The sequence below is a fragment of the Miscanthus floridulus genome, chromosome 9 (genome assembly GCF_019320115.1).
Source record: "Miscanthus floridulus cultivar M001 chromosome 9, ASM1932011v1, whole genome shotgun sequence".
In the NCBI taxonomy this organism is placed as follows: domain Eukaryota; kingdom Viridiplantae; phylum Streptophyta; class Magnoliopsida; order Poales; family Poaceae; genus Miscanthus; species Miscanthus floridulus.
The window spans coordinates 80,544,714-80,567,107 of NC_089588.1; the positions used below are offsets into that span (position 1 = coordinate 80,544,714).

Sequence of the window (22,394 nt, forward strand, 5' to 3'; positions counted from 1 at the left end):
GACTCGGTGGACATGGATATGGATCAGGTGCCTAGGGTGGGGTCTTGTCACCCCACGGTCAGAGCTTCCGCGGCGCCATCGTGGCCTCAGGTGCGGGCGCGGCAGCAGCGCTCAGCAATAGCGGGTGTGGCCGTGGGGTGCTTGGCACTGGCATGACGGCATGCAGTGGCCGCGTGCTGCCATACGACTGCTACGAGGGTGCCGGCGACGACGAGCGGCCATGGGGCACGTAGCTAGAGGGCTGCGACCTACAAGTGGTGGGCTGCGATGGAGTAGTGCCACTGTTGCATGTGCGACAGAGCGAAGTCTGGTTCTGTGGGATGCCCGGTCGAAAAGGGTGGTGGTCGACGCAACGTCCGACTGTCGTGTGCAGCTAGGGCATCGATGCCCCTCTAGAGGGCTTTTCCATGGGGCGGCTGGACATCGACGATGACACTGGTGGTAGGTAGGCGGTGATCTGCATCTTGGGGTGAATTTTGTGCTAGGGAGAACCTTGGGCGAAAGCTTTGGAGATGGCGATGCTTGTGGGCGGCGCTTCTCTTGTTGGGGCGTCGTGTTGTTCCCCTCTAGAATTGTCTTCCAAGGGTGAAAACCCTAACCTGTCCATTTTTTTGGACAAGCGATAGTGGCGCTTTCGGTGTCGTTCCCTTCTTGAAGGCGTCATGGTTGGAAAGTTGTCTTGGCTTTGATAGAGGTCAGCCTTGGTGGTTGCCTCTGCTTCTCAACGCCCACTTGATGTTTGGAGGTCGGTCTTGCATAGTGAAGTCGGAGCTACTGCATCAGAGGATATGGCTCCGCAACGATAACATGGGGTGGACTTTCCTTCGTTGACATCTTGGGGTTTTTGCGTGTGAGGTTTGGTGGCTGACGGGAACAGGGCTTTGGTTTGAGATAGGAAGTTGGAGCTACTCTTGCGACGTGCTTGAGCTTGGCAATGATGACTTGTAGCGGCCTCGTGCTTCTGGTCCGTCTGCCTGACATTGTTAGGGTGGGTCGTCTAAGGTTTGCCATGGGAAGTCGGAGCTGCTGGCTTCTCTGCAGCCATGCTTGGCAACGATGACTCATGGTATTGCTTTACCGCATCGCATGGGTGGGTCAACCATTCGGATGTCCTGTTTGGTAGGCATCATGTGTTTGGCTAGCCATTATTGTACATGAAACTCTATTTCTTCTTAATTGAAAGACAAAGCTCCTGCCTAGTTAAAAAATAAGTCGCATTTTAAGCGCATTGGTTGGGCCACAATACTCAACAAACGGGTGACTAGCAAGTGGGTTTTCAGCCCAAGTCAACTAAGGCCTTGTTTAGTTGGCGAAATTTTTTGGGAAATATTACTGTGGCATTTTCGTTGTTATTTGGCAATTAGTGTCCAATCATAGTCTAATTAGGCTTAAAAGATTCGTCTCGTGAATTTCGTCTAAACTGTGTAATTAGTTTTATTTTTTATTTATATTTAATGCTTCATGCATGCGTCCAAAGATTCAATGTGACGGGGAATCTTAAAAAATTTTGCAAAATTTTGGAAACTAAACAGGCATTAAGATGGCTTAAACTACAAAAGGAAGCTACGACAATGGCAGAAGGGACGAAACTTCTTGTACCTGTTCTTGCTCTTACCTCAGATTCCCCACTTCCCTTAACTCAAGTTGTTGTTATTTTTGACTGATTCTTGTCTGAATACCAAGGTCCGTGAAAGCACGTGAATTAGGTGTCAAACGCTGAGGCCCACGCACCGACTTCCAAATTCTGAAATCGCTCGGTCCCCTCTCCCCCCGATCTCTCACGTCACCCTGTACCTTCAACTTCTTCAGTCTAGAACCGAACATGACAAATTAACAAAGGACTTCCATGATGATTAGAGAAAGATATGAAGGGTTTTTTTTTCCAAGGGAGATGATATAAACTGGCTAGCGGTTTGGGACGGTGGATGCATGCTTGCATTTTCTGTACAGTGTTTAGGCCTATGTACTAGTTCCAGCGGCGGTGGCCTGGCTGGAACTGGACTACAGTGCTGCACTGTCACCGTCACCGTGGGTTTCCGAGCATTGCGCTCTGCACTAAAAAATCACAAGATACATATCAAGGTGACCCATGAACTAATTCTGCATTTCTGCATATACTTTGATCAACACAGTTCTCGTAACTGGCGCCCAAAGTCAACTGGTGACAACAACTCCTGCAGCTGCGGTTGCAACTTGCATGCCAGCTTGATAATAATAGAGATGGGTGTGTTTTACTTGTTCTGGATCCAGCAAGGAACCAAGACTCCTTAGAGCACCGCTGAAAGCAAGACTCCTTAGAGCACCGCTGAAAGCTACAAGCTGCTCGCCGCCGTTGACGGGGGCGGCGTTGACGGCAAGCTTCGTCGCGAATTCATCCGGCGGTGTTCGTCACTGAACTGTCAGGTATGTATGTATGCGCATTCTCTCCATCACCGCACATTCCCATCCTGTCGTGTTGTGATAGCTAGAAAAACCAATTTGCGTGAGATGTTCAGGGTTCTGAAAGGCTAGCTAGAATTTTGGGGGAGTTTCTTAAGGATTGCTCCTATGTTTTTAGGAAACAGGACGACCTAACGGGCTTCTAGTTGCATTAACGTAACCGGGGTACGTAGTACACAGAGGGAAGCAGAGATTAACACGTTCCAAAAATGTAATGTCTTGTTTTAGGTTGTTGTTGACTGTTAGGAAGTCTGTCTCTTGATTATTTCTTCTTAAAATCTATGACACATACACAAGATTAATTGCGCAACCATTATATTATAGGTCATTAAATCAATTCACCAAATAACGGTATTTCTTTATGACTAGGCTTTCATTCCAACATAGTAACCTTGCCTTATCATGGAGCTTTCTATACATTACTTGGATGTTGGTGTAATTTCATTATTTTCATGCCATGTAATGGTGCTTTAAGATTCCTCATGAATCAGCACGGAAATCCCTTTTGAGTATGGGAGTTCGAAAATACAGCTATAAGATGTAAGGTACTACCTCAGTCCTAGAAGGAACCTGTTAATCTTGTATTCTCCTGATTCAAGCTATCTTAACTTATAGGCTGCAACAAGAATCATCATAGCTTAAGCTAAGGTAGTTTTAACTAGATGCATATTGAAGACACATGAAGTGCTATCCCGAGAGAGAAAACTAAAGATATGTATCAAAATTTTAAAAACATATAGTAGATAATTAATAAGTTCATCAAAATTGGATAAATAATTAACATATTTGACTTTGTAAAGTCTTTGATGCATATCTTTGATCATAAATATCTTGTATAACGTGTTCCTAAAAATCCTCAGGATTGATGAGATTTGCAAGTTTTCCAACACAATTCTACGTTTGAATCTTACATGACCATACCAAATACTACTTTCCTCCCAGAATTATTATGTGTATTTTGATCAGGAAAAAGTCATACAGAATAGATTTTGACTCCTGGTTTCTCTTACAATATAGTGTCATTTCTAAAGGATCAATATCATCTCAGGGCGTTTGGAATAGAAATTGATACAAGTTTTATGTCTTATAGTTGTATATAATTTGACAAATTGTTGGTCAAAGTTTGTAAGGTTTGACTTTTCCCTGCGCAAAATGTGATTATTATTATTTTGTGATGGAGAGAGTATTACAGTTGCAATTGATTTGTTCCTATAACTGCAATGGATATCACATTAAAGAATGAAAAACAGAGAGAGAGAGAGAGCACTGATGAGTAATTTTGATTACTTGTGAGCACTAAACACACAAACTTCTAATATACTAGTGTCCTCTTTTGTTGTAGCCAGTACAAAAGGATGGGTTGTTGAGTTAGTGTTCTGTGGGCCTAAAATTCCGATAGACATGTATTTCCTTTAAATGTGGTTTACAAAAACATGGAATTTTTAAATAAATGTTACAATGCCTTGATCAGACATTAATAAGTTGTTTTCTTGCAGGGTCTATACTGTCATTTTGTACTAGGATCTGTGTTGTTGGCATGGATTCAAACATTCAGTTTATGACTAGGATCTTATCCATGGGTGCTATGTGGCAAAAAGTTATGCGTTTCACCGAAGATGAGATTGAAGCACTTACTAACAACTATGGCACTCTTATTGGGAAGGGAGGATATGGAGAAGTCTATAAAGGGATCCTTGATGATCACTACGATTTAGTTGCAGTGAAGAGATATATCCGTGAAAATTTGAGGAAAGAGTTTATGGAAGAAGTAAGCATCCATAGTCAAATGAACCACAAGAACGTGGTGAAGTTCATAGGCTATTGTGTGGGTGAAAGTACTCTAACATTGGTAACTGAGTATGTTCCTAAGGGAAACCTCGATGACATACTGCACAATAGTGACACTGCAATTCCCTTGGATATAAGATTGGGTATTGCTATAGGGTGTGCGGAAGCATTGAGCTACATGCACTCGATGCATTTATCAATTGACAGCCTTATTTGTCATGGTGATATTAAGCCGGCCAACATACTTCTAGATGATAATTTTACAGCCAAAGTATCTGATTTTGGGTTGTCAAGGCTTCTTTTGGGTGGAATTACTCAATATGCTAGCAAGGTAATAGGAAGTATAGATTACATGGATCCTGTATTGATGCATACAGGACGACTTACTCCGAGGAATGATGTCTATAGCTTTGGAATAGTTCTCCTGGAATTAGTAACTCGGAAAAGAGTAAAACAAGGTGACATGAATCTCATCGGAATTTTCGAATGTGCGAAGGGGAAAGGGTTGAGGAAACTATTTGATGAATCAATAGCAAACAAGAATACTTTTAAGACTCTTGAAGAAATTGTGGAACTTGCAATGGCGTGCCTGAGACTTGACATAAAAAATCGCCCTGAAATGAATCATGTGGAAAAATGTCTTCGGGTTCTTAAGAGAGATCTGAAGTGCAGACAAGAACATGCATCTTCGCAATCCATTTTGTCAACACACCATTCATGGCACACAAAAGACAAGCAAGAGAGTGCACAGCTTAAGAAGAGTGGTAGCTTTTTCAAAAGAAATGCTAGCAATGTTAAGATTATATCAAAATTCAGCAATGTAAGAAGTTTCACAAAGGCAGAGCTAAAGGAAATCACAGATAATTACTCACATATGCTCAGTGGAGGTATGTCAACTAAGTTTTATAAAGGAAGACTTGAGGACAACACGGTGGTGGCGGTCCGGAAATTTCATGACACAGATTCTCAAGAGGCATTCATCAACGGAGGGATTGTCCTTTCTCAAATTGCCCACAAGAATAATATTATCAAGCTTTTGGGTTGTTGCTTGGAAGCCGAAACTCTAGCTTTTATATATGAGTATGCTGATAAAGGTAGTTTACTGGACATTCTGGGTAGCCAAGAATATCTCCCACTAGATCTACGTCTGAGGATTGCAATTAAGACTGCAGAAGCATTACAATACCTTCATTCACCAGCAACTGGTATCATCGGACATGGTAGTGTTTCAGCATCCACTGTACTTCTTCATGATAACTTTGTACCAAAGCTCACAGATTTTTCAGGGGCTTCTAAGCTTATCATGGACAGTGGAAGTAATGCTGGTGACAGTGTAATTAACAGCGTTCTTCTTGAAAAGGTGCTTGACAGTGACCCATCTCGTTACAAGACGGTGTTGATGAATCTGGAAAGCGATGTGTACAGGTTTGGCAGTGTTTTATTGTCACTCATTAGTAGGGAAAACAATATTTGTTTTGATGACCTTACTGTCGAATTTACCAAGGCTTACCAAAAGGACAACAGTGGGAAGGCAATGTTTGATAAGGATATAACAGCTGAACAAGATATTGCTGCTCTTGAAGAGATGGGGAGGTTGGCACTGAGGTGTACTATTTTGAATGCAGACGGGATGGTCATGAGGCCGACAATGCAGGAAGTGGCGGAAGAACTACGAAGGATTAGGAGATGTTGCAAGCTGCCCACGAGCGAGGCAACTCCACATGTAACTGAAACTACGGCTACAGCTGCGGCACCATTGGAGCCAAGGCTACCAAACCTGATGCGCCACTTGTTTGGATATCGACGAATCTCTATCACTGATCCTATACGTACAAGCTAATTCTAAACAATGTGAATCCAACTAGGATATATGTGATGTTGTCATTTTTTTTTTTGTTTCATACAATGTTTTATGTAGACTTGTTTGTGCTTCCAGATGTCAGAATTCACAGACAAAAGTCTACAAAAGAGTGTCTTTGGCTAGATTGTATATCATGCACTTGATTTGATAGTGTTACTGAAATTGATGCGTATTTAATGGAATGTGACTAGCAATAGTATGTTGCTAAACTGAGTTAAAAGTTTACTTGTCTGTTGATTTTGACCTACTATTTTTTTCATACTCTTTTAAGGCTTTTCCGTAGCGACGCACGGGCATTTGCTGGTATGATATATGTTTGCTTGCTGAAACAATGCCTGTGACTATGGCATCAACTTTCTTTAACATTCCCCAAACAATGCCTGTTGTTGAAGAATCATTGAGATCTTCTATGTCTCAAGAGAGGGTAAATGGTTTGGCAACATGATGCATTGAGAAGAAATTATTGAATGAGATTGATACAATCATCATTGACTTTGCATTGAGAAACGTTAGAAGAAACTTTTAACTCAATTTAATATTTCTTTGGTACGAATATTGCTTTTAGTGAAATGTTATACGTGGTAACATTTTATATATACATATTGAGAATTATTATTATCATATTTATAAAGGAGTCCAGAGTTTTAGTCTGGCTCTAGACCCCGATATGCATATTGGTACTAGAATGGAGTCCAGAGATGCTACTTTTCTTGAAAGTGAATACATCTAGTCATGAACCTATAATACCCCATGAGTAATTTATTCCAATAGAACAAATTGAGAAACACCATGTGCAAAATCCTGAGGAGGATAACATTGTAATTATTCGAAAGAGTAAGAGACAAATGTGTACCTTGTCGATGACACCAAGAACTATTGAAAAGTGGAAGGAAGCCGTACAGAGTGAGATGGATTCAATTATGTCTAATGGAATTTAGTAAGTCATTAAACGTGATGAGAGTCATTTGAGCCAAGAAATTGGTAATTGACAGTTGTACAGAGTTGGTACAAGTGGATGTACAGGACAATTATAGTTAAACAAATAAAAACCTTTTTCAAAAGTTGTTATCAAATTAAAAAATATAATGTTTTTTGCAAAAAAAAAATAATGCTTTACAATGAAAAACACTAGCATCCCACGTTATTTGTGCAGGTCATCTTATTAGTTTTTCTTAAATTTACGGTGGGAGGTAATAAATTTTGTTTTCTTGATTCCAAATTTTTATTTTTTTTATTTCTGGTAATTGGTAGGACAAGTTGTAGTGTATCCAAAGGGCTCCGGTCTTTAAAGATGCTCATAAGCGTAGGATTTACGTGTGTGCATTTATAGGGCCTGTTCGCTGGGAGAAAGCTAGGAGAAATTTGGAGGAATCTGGAGGAATTTGTGAGAGCGTGAACAGTGTATTTCATCCGGTGTCGGGTACCATAAAAAGGGATCCCCTAAGCAAAAACCGAAAAAATCGTTTAGACCCTGTCAAAATCAAAGCCAAGAGACAACTACTGGCTAACCCCCACCTTGTTCGAGGCTACCGATTCTCCGCCTCGCTCGAGGCCTCGCACGAAAGGCCTCGGACGGGGTACCGATTCTTCGTCTCGCTCGAGGCCTCGCATGAAAGGCCTCGGACGGGGTACCGATTCTCCGTCTCGCTCGAGGCCTCGCACGTAAGGCCTCGGACGGGGAACCGATTCTCCGTCTCGCTCGAGGCTTCGCACGTAAGGCCTCAGACGAGGTGCCGATTCTCTGCCTCGCTCGAGGCTGGCTCGGCAACAACCCCGTCGCCTCCCCCTCGACCGACTTCCCTAACAGAACGTCATGTCCAACTAATGCGACCAACCACTCCCGCGACGTCAGCCGGACGATGGCTCGACACAGCAGAATGACTAACGAAATGGGAGTCGCATCAACACCATGCCGTCCGGGACGAGATGGGGCAGGGGTTACCGGCCGCTGTGCTTGGTACTATGCCCACGACTGATGCCCGCACTACACTGCGCTACCTAACCCCTGCTCCAAGAGCAACGCAGGCGTGGGGAGTCAAGTCCAGGTCACTGTAGCCTCGGAATCAGTGTACATGACCAACTGCTCCCTCCAAGCCTCGGCAATCCACTTCAGGGTCTCGACAGCCTCAGGATTCACGCCCGCTGAGCCCCCCACGATGGTTCGGCCTCTGCACCGACTGAGCCTCGGCTCTCTACGTTGTTGACATACAGCGACCGGCACGTCGTCCACCATGCCCTACATCAAGCTATCACTGGAGCTCCTACGTCGCATAGGATCGGGCGTGACCGGCGCGTCGCTCTAGTGCATCAAGGACAAAACTGCTTTGCTGACCATGCCGCCACAGCGACAAGCTACAGGGCTCGGACATGCCGCCTCTATTCACACAACGCCACGTAGCAACCCCATGTAATGCCCCTATGCCTCCCTTCAACTATAAAAGGGGGTGATCGGGGCCGCTTAGAAGGGAGGAGGACATACGAGATAGACGAACACGAACACACACGTTCACTTCCTCACCGCAAGAGATCAACATCTCAAGCAACCCACACCGCTCCACGCAGAGACCTAGGACCAGCTCCCTCTCTCGCCCTGCTTGTAAACCCCTACTACAAGCACCTCAGTGCAAGGAATACAAGTTTGACCCCCCAGACTGGACGTAGGGCACCTATTGCCTGAACCAGTATAAACCTTGTGTCTCTTTGCATCACCATCCGAGATTAGGGGCACGCAGTACATTTTCACTAGTTGGTTGAGGGCCCGCCGGTCCAAAACACCGACAGTTGGCGCGCTAGGTAGGGGATCTACTGCGTGTCAGCCTCATCATCCCAACAAGTCCCGGATGGTAGACCCCGCACGTCCACTGCATATCAGCACGGTGATCTTGTTCGGGAGCCTAGAGTTCATGTGTCTAGGACATGAGTACGATATGGTACTCCTCTCACCCAGAGCCCCACCGACCGATGACGGCACCACGCACTGGTAGCTCAGGCGCAGGCGGCGCCCAGGCCACCGCTCTCGTCACGCTCACCAAGCACGACATGAGTGGGACCACCCCACGCAAGCTCAGGGCGGCGCACCATGCTCCGCCAGCATCCCATGCCCGGCTGCTGGCACAGAGTCCCTGGTTGGGGATCTATCTAGCTTAAGCCTGGGCAAGGGAAAACACCGGTGGCGCACAACGACGTCCCATCATCAAGCTCTGCCCCGCCACCTCCTGAGGAGTTGACTCCGGCAGAGCGAAGCCCGGCGATGGCACCATCCCCGTACCCCTTCGGGTTGAGAAATGTCGCCACCGCCTATTCTTCTGCCTACACTTCCGCTCATGCGGAGTCCTCAGGACACCACCAACGCTTCGCCCTCGACCTCGATGCCACGATCTCAATCCACACCCACGCTGACTCCTCGGAGGAGGACGAGGCGTGTGCCAGAGCGGACCTCTCTGGGCTCCACGACCCTGAAGCCATGCGCCGCTTCCTGGCCGCGAACAACTACTGCTTCGGCTACTCTGACTCTAATGATGAAGGCACTTACGACCCCACTTGTGAGTGCTTCCACGTCGAGCTCGGGATGCCGAGCATGGGCGATGAGGACAAAGGGGCAGGTTCTCGCTCCTCGCCTCCCGAGGGGGCAGGCGGCACCGCACCTCCACGCATTGAGCCCCAGGCAGCGCGAAACAAAGACCTTGCCCCTGAGGAACTTCGACGTCTGGACCTAGAGCAGCTCTACGAGCTTCAGGCCAAAGTTGAGCAAGACCGACTCCTTCTGGAGTAGCTCCGCGACACTCTTGAGCAAGAGCAGCGGGGTCACGGCTATGGCTGAGCAGCCCGATGGAGGGTTCATGACATCAACCGCCGCATCATCGGTAACACCTGGCTTACCAAGGTGTCCTGAACCCCGAGCAGTACCCACTCATTGTCGACCCCATCATCGGTAATACCCAGCTTACCAAGGTGTTGATGGACGGAGGCAGCGACCTCAACATCCTCTATGCCAACACCTTGGAGCTCCTAGAGCTCGACCGGTCGCAGCTCCGGGGTGACGCCATGCCTTTCCACGGCATCATGCTGGGGAAACGCACGTGACCCCTTAGGCGCATCGACCTACCCATCTGCTTCGGCACTCCCTCCAACTACCGCAAGGAGGTCCTCACCTTTGAGGTGGTTGGGTTCAAGGGAACGTACCACGCCATCCTAGGGTGGCCATGCTACGCCAAGTTCATGGCGGTCCCCAACTACACCTACCTCAAGCTCAAGATGCTGGGTCCCAACGGCGTCATCACTGTCGAGTCCACATATGAGCATGCATACAACTACGACGTCGAATGCATTGAGTACGCTGAGGCTCTCGTAGAGGCCGAGACCCTCATCATCAACCTCGACCGACTTGGCAGCGAGGCGCTCGATTCTAAGCGTCGTGCTAGGACTTTCGAGCCCGCGGAGGCCATCAAGCTCGTCCCGGTCGACCCCACCTACCCCGACGATCGGGCGCTGAGGATCAGTGCCACCCTCGACATCAAATAGGAAGCCATGCTCGTTGACTTTCTTTGCACGAATGCCGATGTATTCGCGTGGAGTCCCTCGGACATGCCGAGCATACCGAGGGAAGTCACCAAGCATGCCTTGGATATCCGGGCCGGCTCTAGACCGGTGAGGCAACGCCTGTGCCGATTTGATGAGGAGAAGCGCAGGGCCATCGGCAAGGAGGTGTAGAAGCTTTTGGCGGCCGGATTCATCAAGGAAGTATCTCATCTGGAGTGGTTAGCTAATCCTGTATTAGTTAAGAAGAAAAATGGGAAGTGGAGAATGTGTGTAGACTACACTGGTCTGAATAAAGCATGTCCAAAAGTCCCTTTCCCATTTCCGCAAATCGACCAAATCGTTGACTCCACTGCGGGATGCGAAACCCTATCCTTCCTTGATGCGTATTCTGGTTACCATCAAATCAAGATGAAAGAGTCCGACCAGCTCACGACTTCTTTCATCACACCATTCGGCATGTACTGCTATGTGACTATGCCGTTCAGCCTCAGAAACACAGGGGCCACATACTAGCGGTGCATGACCCAGGTCTTTGGTGAGCACATCGGGCGAACCATCGAGGCCTACGTGGACGACATTGTGGTCAAGTCTAGGAAGGCCAGTGATCTCATTGGCGATGTGGAAATAGCCTTCAAATGCCTCAGGGAGAAGGGCATCAAGCTCAACCCTGAGAAGTGTGTCTTCGGGGTCCCCCAAGGCATGCTCTTGGGGTTCATAGTCTCGGAATGTGGCATCGAGGCCAACCCGGAGAAACTCTCGGCCATGACCAACATGGGACCAATCTGAGACCTCAAGGGAGTGCAAAGAGTCATGGGATGCCTCGTGGCCCTGAGCCGCTTCATCTCGCGCCTTGGCGAAAAGGCTTGCCTCTGTACCGCCTCTTGAGAAAATCCGAATGCTTTTCTTGGACCCCGAGGCCTAAGAAGCCCTCGCCAAGCTTAAGGCATTACTCACCAATCCACCCATCCTGGTACCCCTGGCCAAGGGTGAGGCCCTCTTACTCTACGTCGCTGCAACGACCCAAGTGGCCAGCGCGGCCGTGGTAGTCAAGAGGCAGGAAGAGGGGCATGCTCTACCTGTCCAATGACCTGTTTATTTCATCAGTGAAGTGCTCTCTAAAACCAAGACACGCTACCCCCACATCCAGAAACTGATCTACGCCATAGTCTTGGCTCAACGCAAGCTGCGTCACTACTTCAAGTCCCACCCGATGACCGTGGTGTCATCTTTCCCCCTGGGAGAGAAAATCCATAACCGGGAGGCCTCAGGTAGGATAGCCAAGTGGGCCATCGAACTCATGGGGGAAGCCCTATCTTTTGTGCCTCAGAAAGTAATTAAATCCTAGGTCTTGGCCGACTTTGTGGCTGAGTGGACCGACACCCAACTGCCACCTGCTCAAGTCCAGGCAGAATGCTGGACCATGTACTTCGACGGGTCCCTGATGAAGACCGGGGTAGGCGCGGGTCTGCTCTTCATCTCACCGCTTAGAGTGCACATGCGCTACATGATTCGGCTCCACTTCGCTGCCTCCAACAACACAGCTGAATACAAAGCCCTCGTCAATGGCTTGTAGATCGCCATCGAACTTGGAGTATGGCGCCTCGACGTATGCGGCGATTCACAGCTCGTCGTCGATCAAGTGATGAAGGGTCGAACTACCATGACCGCAAAATGGAGGCGTACTGCAAGCTGGTATGGCACCTTGAAGACAAGTTCAACGGTCTCAAACTCAACCACGTCGCACGGAAATTTAACGAAGCTGCGGATGAACTGGCAAAGATGGCGTCGGCACAGGCCCCGGTCCCCCCGAACGTCTTCGCTAGAGACCTCCACAAGCCTTCCATCAACTATGCCTCAGTGATAGAAGAGGGCCCACTGGTCGAGCCCACCGCAGGGCCCGAGGCCCCCTCTATCACCGAGACCCCTTCGGCTGAACCCGAGGTCATGGAAGTCAACATGGAGCCTCCCGAGGCCAACCAGGGCACGGACTGGTGGGTCCCGTTCCTAGATTGCCTCGTTCGAGGAGAGCTTCCTGCAGATAGGACCAAAGCCCGACAGCTTGCTCAGCGAACCAAGACTTACGTCCTCAGCAATGGCGAGTTGTACATGCAAAGCCCATCTGGCGTCCTTCAACGGTGCATCACCACCGAGGTAGGTCAAGCCCTACTTTGGGACTTGCACGCGGGAGCCTGCGGGCACCATGCGGTGCCTCGGACGCTCATCGGAAACGCCTTCTGCCAAGGGTTCTACTGGCCAATGGCGGTTGCTGATGCCACCAAGCTAGTACGCTCCTATGAGGGATGCTAGTACTATGCACGGTAGACACATCTCCCGGCCCAAGCCCTTCAAACCATCCCCATTACATGGCCGTTCGCTGTATGGGGGCTCGACATGGTTAGGCCTTTGCAGAAGGCCCACGGGGGCTACACCCATCTACTGGTAGCAATTGATAAGTTCTCCAAGTGGATCGAGGCTCATCCAATCAATCGAATCAAGTCCGAGCAAGCGGTGCTGTTCTTCACTGATATCATCCACAGGTTTGGGGTTCCGAACACCATCATCACTGACAACAGGATGCAATTCACCGACCACAAGCTCCTAACGTTCTACGATGACCACCACATCTATGTGGCCTGGCTGGCCATAGGACACCCTAGGACAAATGACCAAGTAGAGCATACGAACGGCATGATCCTACAAGGCCTCAAGCCAAGAATATACAACTGGTTGAAGAAATTTGGCAAGAAATGGCTTGCCAAACTCCCGTCGGTCATCTGGAGCCTGAGGAACACCCCGAGCCAAGCCATGGGGTTCACACCATTCTTCCTAGTCTATGGAGCTGAGGCCATCCTCCCCACTGACCTAGAGTATGGCTCCCTAAGACTACAGGCCTACAACGAGCAAAGCAACCGCACTGCCCGCGAAGACACACTCGACCAACTAGAGGAAGCCTGAGACATTGCGCTACTATATTTGGCCAAGTACCAGCAAGCCCTACGACACTATCAAGCCCGGCACATTGGAAGCTGAGACCTGAAGGTAGGTGACCTAGTGCTGAGACTGAGGCAGAGCAACAAGGGCCGCCACAAGCTAACCCTGCCATGGGAAGGACCGTACATCATCGCCCAAGTGCTAAAGCCCGGGACCTACAAGCTAGCCAACGAGAAGGGTGAAATCCTCACCAACGCTTGGAACATAGAACAACTACGTCGCTTTTACCCTTAAATTTCCAAGCATTGTATACATTATTTCTCGAAATACAATAAAGAAGCGTTCTTTAGTTATTCTAATTTTTCAAGAAACTCCCCGGGCCCATCGTGGGCCTCAGCATTACGATAACACCATAAGGGAGACTCGGCTATGCCTTTGCAGAGGTGCCCACTGTGGGGCTCAAACAAGACACGGCTCTGCCTCTACAGAACCGAGCCTCCCTCGGGGGCTAGAAGGGGGGGACTCCCCCCCTAAGTCCCACGCACCATTTTTTAGTCATTTTTCAAAAAAAATTCTATGCCAAACTCTCTAGCGTGCTCTGACAAATCGATTGTAAAAAACCTAAGGACCAAAAGACTGTCTCAAGGCCAAAAGGCCGGCCAAGTCATGAGATGGCCTACACCCCCAGGCTACGGCACTCCCTCACCACCTTTTGCCTGAGGGGCAGCTAAGGCTCTGAGGAAGTTTTTTTGCAAGAGATATGTCCAGAGACGAGACAGAGGGCAGAGGCTTGAAAATACAATAAAAATGATTAAGAAGTGTAGACGCATAAGTACTCTAGAAAAGGCCTCGATGGCCACAAGTGTTACGGTACAATAATAATCCTAATTTATTTACATGGCCCCTTTGGCCCAGGTCAAGGCTCAGGGTCGCCAGCATCGATGGACGACGTGGGAGGAACCACCTCCTCTTCGAATAGCTTGGCCAGTGCCATGCCAGGGCCCTTAGCCACCTCCATTAGCTTCATGACCTCCTCATCGGCCTCCTTGTCATCCTCAGCCAAGACGTAGCCATCACTGACGGCCTCGAGGTCGACACTGGTGTAGTGCGAGGAGATGATGGTCAGGGCATGCTTGACGCCTGTGTGCAGCACCCCTCAGAGTCGCTTGCGCACTTGGCCGCTCAACGCAATCAAGCGGCTCCTAAGGGAGCTGCCCGACTCGACCCCCTCAACCTCCAGGGCCTCGCAGACGGTACGGGCGGCGCTCTGCAGCACATTGTGCACCCCAATCTCGGCCTTGAGCACCGCCTGCACTATGATAGAGGCCTCAGCTACCTAGGAGATCTCCTTCTCCAACCCTATGCCAAAACAAGTAGGATGGGGTTAAGCGCAAAAGAAAATAAGCCAAACAGGGGTGAAGCCCTATGGGACTCACCCTCGGCTTTCTCTTTCCAACACTGGACCTCGACCCGAGAGGCCTTGGCTTTCTCCTTCCAGCACTGGACCTCGACCCGAGAGGCCTCGGCCACCTTGGAAGCCTCTTTCTCTAGCTCTACATCACATGAGGGAGTTAGGGGTCGAACACAAGAAAAACAAATAAAATAAGGGGAACATGACTCACCCTCGACCTTTCCCTTCCAGACCAAAGCCTCGACCTAGGAGGCCTCGGCCACTTTAAGGGCCTCTGCCAAGGCGTCTTTCGTCAGTAGGTGCGTGCCCTGCTCCACCCCTAGCTGTCCAGCGAGGGCCTTGGCAGAGGCCGTCGCTTCTTTAGCCTGGGACCTAAAGGTGTCCCGATCGCCGGCCACCCGGGTCAGCTCCTCCTCTAGCTCCTTGATCCACGCCACCAAAGGGGCGGCCTGCTCCCGAGCCATGGCTGCCTCGGCCTTCATATCAGCACAACGAAGGTGAAGGTCCTCCACCTCCACGCTCTGTGCCGACAGAAGCTCGTTGGCATTGGCGAGCAAGTCCTTTTGCCGCTGGAGCTGGTCCTAGACGTCCGTCTCCCGCTGGAGGAACAATGACTTTCCAAGGGACCAGGCCTCGAGCACCTGGATAGGCAGAACGGACGTCAAGCACTACGAGAAAACTCGGGAAAAATACGACACAGCACCGAGAAAGCAAGCGTGTTCCTGGGCAACGTTGGGTAGATCATTAGCCACGACGGACAGCGTTGTCCGTAGTGACCGCTCCACCAGATGGCGGTATTGCTCGAAAGTGCTCCAGTGCCCCCCCTCGGCCGCGTCTTCGAGGGCGAATAGAGGCTCCCCCTCAGGGTTGTCCCGGCTCTGCCACAAGACATGTAGGTGATCCCACCCGCAGGGCTCGGGTTGTACCTGGACGAGGGCTGAACTTCCCTCACCAGAAGCCAGAGCCAGATTCTCCACGGTGCTGGCCGCCTCGGCGTCCGCCACCTCCTTCCCCCAGGAAGCATCGTCGGAGGAAATCAAATGGACCTCCACTTCCCGGGAGCTCTCTTGCGATGGCAGCGGGTACTGGACCAAGGGTAGTACCAAACCTTGCCCCACCCTCGTCTCCGCATCTTGGGCCGTCGGCTCCACCATGCCCAAGCTAGCCTCCGCCACCTCGGCATCAGTGGTCTCAGGGGCTTTGGCCTCCACCGCCTTGGCCTCGATGGTCTTGGGGGCCCCGACGTCTGCCACTTCGGCTGCGGAAGCCCCAGCCTCCACCACCTCGGCCTCGGAGGACCTAGAGGCCTCGGCCTCACCCTCGGTGTCCTTAGCAAGTGAAGGCGCCTTGGCCCCATCTGACTCGCGGGCCTCGGCCTCAAGGGACATAGGCGCCTCATCTCTCGCTCGCTGTGAGGCCGCCTCGGTAGCCTCTCCTTGGGCGTCTGGCCCCTTTTGGGTCAGCCCTGGCCAAGGCCATGCCATGCTGTATGGTGGCTTGCGCCTCCATCACCCATTGGGCGGTGGAGCTGGCGCTCACCTTGAGCACCTTACGTGGCGCCAGGGCGGGCGCTTCAGCCTGATGCTTCTGGCTGGAGGCAAAGCATTCACAAGGTCAGCATGCAGCCAAGGGATGAGCGGGAGGTACTGCAACTCCACCGACAAAACACTTACCTCGAAGGGGGACACAACCGCTTCGACACTACGTCCCTCCTCTGCAACGACGGTCACGGTGGTGGTGGCACGGCCTCTGTGTCCACCGGTGCTGGCCGGCCCTCACCGAACTCCAGCACCCCCTCGATCCTCTGTGGAGGTGGTCACGTCGCCCCCGCCACCACCTGCTCCTCCTCTACCGTCGAGCCCACCGGGGTGACAGCGCGCTTCCCTAATGCCCGTGCCTCGGGCGTGTCAGCCTCGGCCTCGGGGTGGGCGATCGCCAGCCTCGAGGTATCCTCTCCCCTCCTCCCAGAGATGCCGGGCCGCTCGTCGATGCCCTGGGCATAGTCCCCCCAACATCAGGGAGATGGTCCAGGAGACCCTACCCCACCTTGCTCTCGTCATCACCGCCCGAAGAATCCGTCGATGATGATGTTGACGGAGACGACTCCATCGGGAGACCGTCGTGCCTCTGCTGCCGATGGTGTTTCTCCAGCTCCTCACGCTCATGGTTCTTCCTCTTGCGCTTTGCCTCCTCGGTATCCTTCCGCTTCTTCTGCGCCTTGGCATGCGCCCTGTTCACCGCCCGCCACTCTGCGTCCTCGGGAATGTGCAGTGGGGAGGCTCGCACATACCTCATCCCCTGCGGGAACGGTGAACGCAAATAAGCGAACAAGAAAATGCAAGGAGCAAGGAAGCCTCGGGTGCTTTAGGAACGGGGTTAGACTACTGATCCTCAGCCGCCCTCCACTGTCTCTCTCACCCAACATAGAATCTCCTCGTCGGAGAGGGTGACGGTGGACATCCAGACACCATCGATCGGCTCATTCGGTGTCATCTCGAACAGGCGCCGCCGCCGAGCCATCAGTGGCAGCACCCTCTAGCGGTGGAAGGCTGCCACGACCACAGCTGCCATAAGGCCACGGCCACACAACCACTCCAATGCCTCCAGGAGCGGCTATAGCTTGGGCTGATCAACCACCACGACGCCGTACCTCCACTTCTCTGGCTGGCTCTCCATGACCCACCCGATATAGGGAGGAAGTCCGCCGTCATCATTGTGGAGGTAGAACCAACTATTGTACCAGTGACGGTTGGACGACGCAAGCTGGGCCAGGTTGTAGAGGAGCTACCGGTCTTGGCGCACGTGGAGAGTGCAGCCGCTGGCTCTCATCGCCTTCTACGTGCCCGTCATGCCCGTCGGCTTGGTGGTGAGCCCCGCCCGAAAGAGGTGGAGCCATAGCTCCTAGTGGGGAGCAATGCCCAAGTACCCCTCGCAGACGGCGACGAAGATGGCCGTCTGCACGATGGAGTTGGGGTTGAAGTTGTGGAGCTCCACACCGTAGTAGTGCAGGAGCGCCCGCATGAACTGGTCCGTTGGTAGGTCGAGACCACGCTCATGGAAGGCCACGAAGCTCATGACATAGCCATCACATGGCCTTGGCTTCGGCTCACCCCCCGAAGTGATCCACTTTGGTCTGTTGGGGTCGGTAACCGGGCGGAGGAGGCCGTCGTCAACGAGCGACTGCAGCGTCCCCACGGACACGTCGGACAGACCCCAAGGATCCACCTGAAGGACAACGGTGCCGCCGGCCAAGGGTGCGGTGGAGGAGGCGACTATGGTGGTATGGCTCACTCTCTCTCTCTCTCTCTCTCTTCCTCACCCTTCTCCTTTCTTCTCCCTGGCGCTCTCTGCTCTCAGCAATGGCTCGAAGGCAGTAAAGGCGAATGCAGGCAAGGTAAGGAGGAGGGGGGCAAGGCTCATCATGTATTTATGCAAGAAGGGGGTAGAACGGACGGGCAACAAAATTGGGGAAGTTTCCCTTAGATCTGGCACAGTTAATCTAGATCCGATTAAACCACCCACGCGCCCACCTTTTCCTTATTAATCGCGCGCACAGTAATGGCCCATCCACTGACATCGCGTCGCATCCGACCACAGCAACGGCAGGCACCATTCCAACTCCCCAAGAAACCGCCGCAAAAGGCGCACCTGCTGTTGTCAGCCGATGGGAGGGGAATATCCCCCACCCGATTCCTTTCAGAAGAAGGTACAGGGCATCGAGCCCGTTATGGTCCAGGGGTTCGAAGGCTGGGCTCCCGAGGGTCTCGACAGTCGCCCCAGGACAATAGAGTCAGGGACAAGTATGGGTGAGCCCGTACATGGCCAAGGCCTGAGCAAGCGATCGCTCAGGATGCCCTAAGTTGTGTCTGAGACCAGCAGGGAGGTCTCTGAATGGGATTCCACTGTAGGGAGGCGCTGAGCCCCCAAGGCCCATCGAATGGCCCTGGGACCCACTAGAGAAGCCCTCTGGTACTTTTGGAGTCTGTCTTTGGACCACCAGCCGACCCCTATCGAATGGGGCATGGGCCTCCACTCAGACTTACCCGATAACAGCTCACCGGAGGCATCACTACTCGCGCCCACCGAGGGTAGCCTAGCATACTCCACCCCTCCTTCCGAACAAAAAGGATGCACGAGGGTCGCACAAAAAAGCCAGGGGAACTCATAATTGCCCTCTCGCTCTGTGTGTAGAGGCTCAGGGGCTCCTCCTACAACCAAGCTGAGAGCCAGTGACCTAAATTCGCACTCGAGGGCTTGGCAAACAAACCCTCCTTCCAAACGAAAAGGATGCACGAGGGTCGCACAAAAAAGCCAAGGAAACCCCTGATCGCCCTCTCGCTCCGTGTGGAGGCTCGAGGGCTCTTCCTGCAACCAAGCCAAGACCTAGTGACCCAAACTCGCACTCGAGGGCTCAGCAAACAAACCCTCCTTCTGAACGAAAAGGATGCGCGAGGGTCGCACAAAAAAGCCAGGGAAACCCCTGATCGCCTTCTCGCTCCGTGTAGGGGCTTAGGGGCTCCTCCTGCAACCAAGCCGAGACCCAGCGACCCAAACTCGCACTCGAGGGCCCAGCAAACATCCCCTCCTTCCAAACGAAAAGGATTCGCGAGGGTCACACAAAAAAGATAGGGAAACTCCTGATCGCCCTCTCACTCCGTGTGGAGGCTCGGGGGCTCTTCCTACAACCAAGCCAAGACCCAACGACCCAAACTCGCACTCGAGGGCTCAGCAAGCAACCCCTCCTTCCAAACGAAAAGGATGCGTGAGGGTCACACAAAAAAGATAGGGAAACTTCAGATTGCCCTCTCGCTCTATGCGGAGGCTCGAGGGCTCTTCCTACAACCAGGTCGAATACCAGCGACCCGAGCTCACACTCGGAAGCTCAAAAAACACGATAAAGGGCATCGATCCCATTACGGTCCAGGGGTTCAAAGGCTGGGCCCTGAGGGTCTCGACAGCCGCCCTAGGACAATAGAGTCAGGGATGACTATGGGCGAGCCCGTACATGGCCGAGGCCCAAGCAAGTAATCGCTCGGGATGCCCTAAGTCATGTCCGAGACCAGCAGGGAGGTCTCCGAATGGGATCCCACCGAAGGGAGGCATCGAGCCCCCGGGGCCAATCGAACGGCCCTAGGACCCACTAGAGAAGCCCTCTGGTACTTTTGGAGTGCATCTCTGGACCGCCAGCCAACCCTTATCGAATAGGGCATGGGCCTCCATTCGGACTTACCCGATAACAGCTCACCGGAGGCATCACTACTCGCGCCCACCGAGGGTAGCCTGGCATACTCCACCCCTCCTTTTGAACAAAAAAGATGCGTGAGGGCCGCACAAAAAAGACAGGGAAACTCATGATCGCCCTCTTGCTCCGCACAGAGGCTCGGGGGCTCTTCCTACAACCAAGCGGAGACCCAGCGACTCAAACCCGCCCTTATGGGCTCGGCAAACGCAATAAAACCCCTCGCACGACATGAGAAAAGCCCCTGGAGGAATAAATCCACTCCTTCAGGGCTTCGGGGGCTACACCCGGTGGGTGCGCTCGTGCGCACCCACCGAGGCCTCGAGTATGAAACGCCATCCCGCCAGGAGCTGCCGCGAGCCAAGTCTCGTCAAAACCTTAGGGAGAGAGCTCACACTCTCCTTGAGGCTCGGGGGCTACTGCCGGGTACCATAAAAAGGGGTCCCCTAAGCAAAAACCAAAAAAATCACTTAGACCCTGTCAAAATCAAAGCCAAGAGACAAGTACTGGCTAACCCACACCTTGTCCGAGGCTACCGATTCTTCGCCTCGCTCGAGGCCTCGCACGAAAGGCCTCGGACGGGATACCGATTCTCCGCCTCGCTCAAGGCCTCGCACGAAAGGCCTCGGATGGGGTACCGATTCTCCATCTCGCTCGAGGCCTCGCACAAAAGGCCTCGGATGGGGTACCGATTCTCCGTCTTGCTCGAGGCCTCGCACATAAGGCCTCAGACAGGGAACCGATTCTCCGTCTCACTCGAGGCCTCGCACGTAAGGCCTCGGATGAGGTGCCGATTCTCCGCCTCGCTCGAGGTCGGCTCGGCAACAACCCCGTTGCCTCCGCCTCGACCAACTTCCCTGATAGAACTTCACGTCTAACTAATGCGACCAACCACTCCCACGACGTCAGCCGGACGACGGCTCGACTCAGTAGAACGACTGACAAAATGGGAGTCACATCAACACCATGCCGTCCAGGACAGGACGGGGCAGGGGTTACCGGCCACTGTGCTCGGTACTATGCCCACGACTGATGCCCGCACTGCACTGTGCTACCTAACCCCTCCTCCAAGAACAACGCAGGCGTGGGGAGTCAAGTCCAGGTCATTGTAGCCTCAGAATCAGTGTATAGGACCAACTGCTCCCTTCGAGCCTCGGTAATCCACTTTAGGGTCTCGGTAGCCTCGGGATTCGCGCCTGCTAAGCCCCCCAGATGGTTCGGCCTCTGCACCGACTGAGCCTCGGCTCTCTACGCTGTTGACATACAGCGACCGGCACGTCGTCCGCCATGCCCTGTGTCAAGCTATCACTCGAGCTCCCACGTCGCACAGGATCGGGCGTGACCGGTGCGTCGCTCCAGTGCATCAAGGACAAGACTGCTTCGCTGACCATGCCGCCACATCGACAAGCTACAGGGCTCAGACATGCCGCCTCTATTCACACGACACAACGTAGCAACCCCATGTAACGCCCCTACACCTCCCTTCAACTATAAAAGGGGGTGATCGGGGCCGCTTAGAAGGGAGGAGGACATACGAGACAGACGAACACGAACACACACGTTCACTTCCTCACCGCAAGAGATCAACATCTCAAGCATCCCACACCGCTCCATGCAGAGACCTAGGACCAGCTCCCTCTCTCGCCCTACTTGTAAACCCCTACTACAAGCACCTCGGTGCAAGGAATACAAGATCAACCCCCTAGACTGGACGTAGGGCACCTATTGCCTGAACTAGTATAAACCTTGTGTCTCTTTGCATCACCATCCGGGATTAGGGGCACGCAGTATATTTTCACTAGTTGGTTGAGGGCCCGCCGGTCCAAAACACCGACATCCGGAAACAGTGAAATCCGGCTGGTTTTCACACCAGCCGAACGTAGCCATAGAGGTGAGTGTGCTTACGTTGTGAGTAGAGCGTTGCACTATAATTCGCAAAAAACGGCTTAAGAGCCTCTTCAAGAGCCATTTTTAAACTCACTCTCTAATTTATTATTTAAAGAGCTATTTGTATAAAAATTAATTGTTTTCTAGTATAACTTTTCACCCTCATCAGTTTTTCTATATCTTATTTTTTTCTAGCAAGAAATCTATATTCGTCCTGTTCGGTTGAACTTATCAGCCGTTGAAAACATCAGCCGAACAGCTATGGCTAGATTTAAGATCTAATTAGACAAGCTGTTGCA

The 22,394-nt window shown here is 51.7% G+C and overlaps 2 protein-coding genes across 2 annotated transcripts; one reads left to right on the forward strand and one right to left on the reverse strand.

The window, feature by feature from the left end:
* The first annotated feature begins 4,015 nt into the window (after positions 1 to 4,015).
* On the forward strand, positions 4,016 to 6,067 carry LOC136482377 (uncharacterized). The gene has a single exon (XM_066479591.1). It carries the CDS (start codon positions 4,016 to 4,018, stop codon positions 6,065 to 6,067), a length of 2,052 nt encoding a protein of 683 aa, XP_066335688.1.
* Positions 6,068 to 14,474: 8,407 nt separating this feature from the next.
* Positions 14,475 to 16,357, reverse strand: LOC136480151 (uncharacterized). Its single transcript, XM_066477785.1, has 3 exons — positions 15,896 to 16,357; positions 14,746 to 14,867; positions 14,475 to 14,655 (listed from the first exon to the last, which is right to left on the reverse strand). Exons 1-3 carry the CDS (start codon positions 16,355 to 16,357, stop codon positions 14,475 to 14,477), a joined length of 765 nt encoding a protein of 254 aa, XP_066333882.1.
* Positions 16,358 to 22,394: the final 6,037 nt, after the last annotated feature.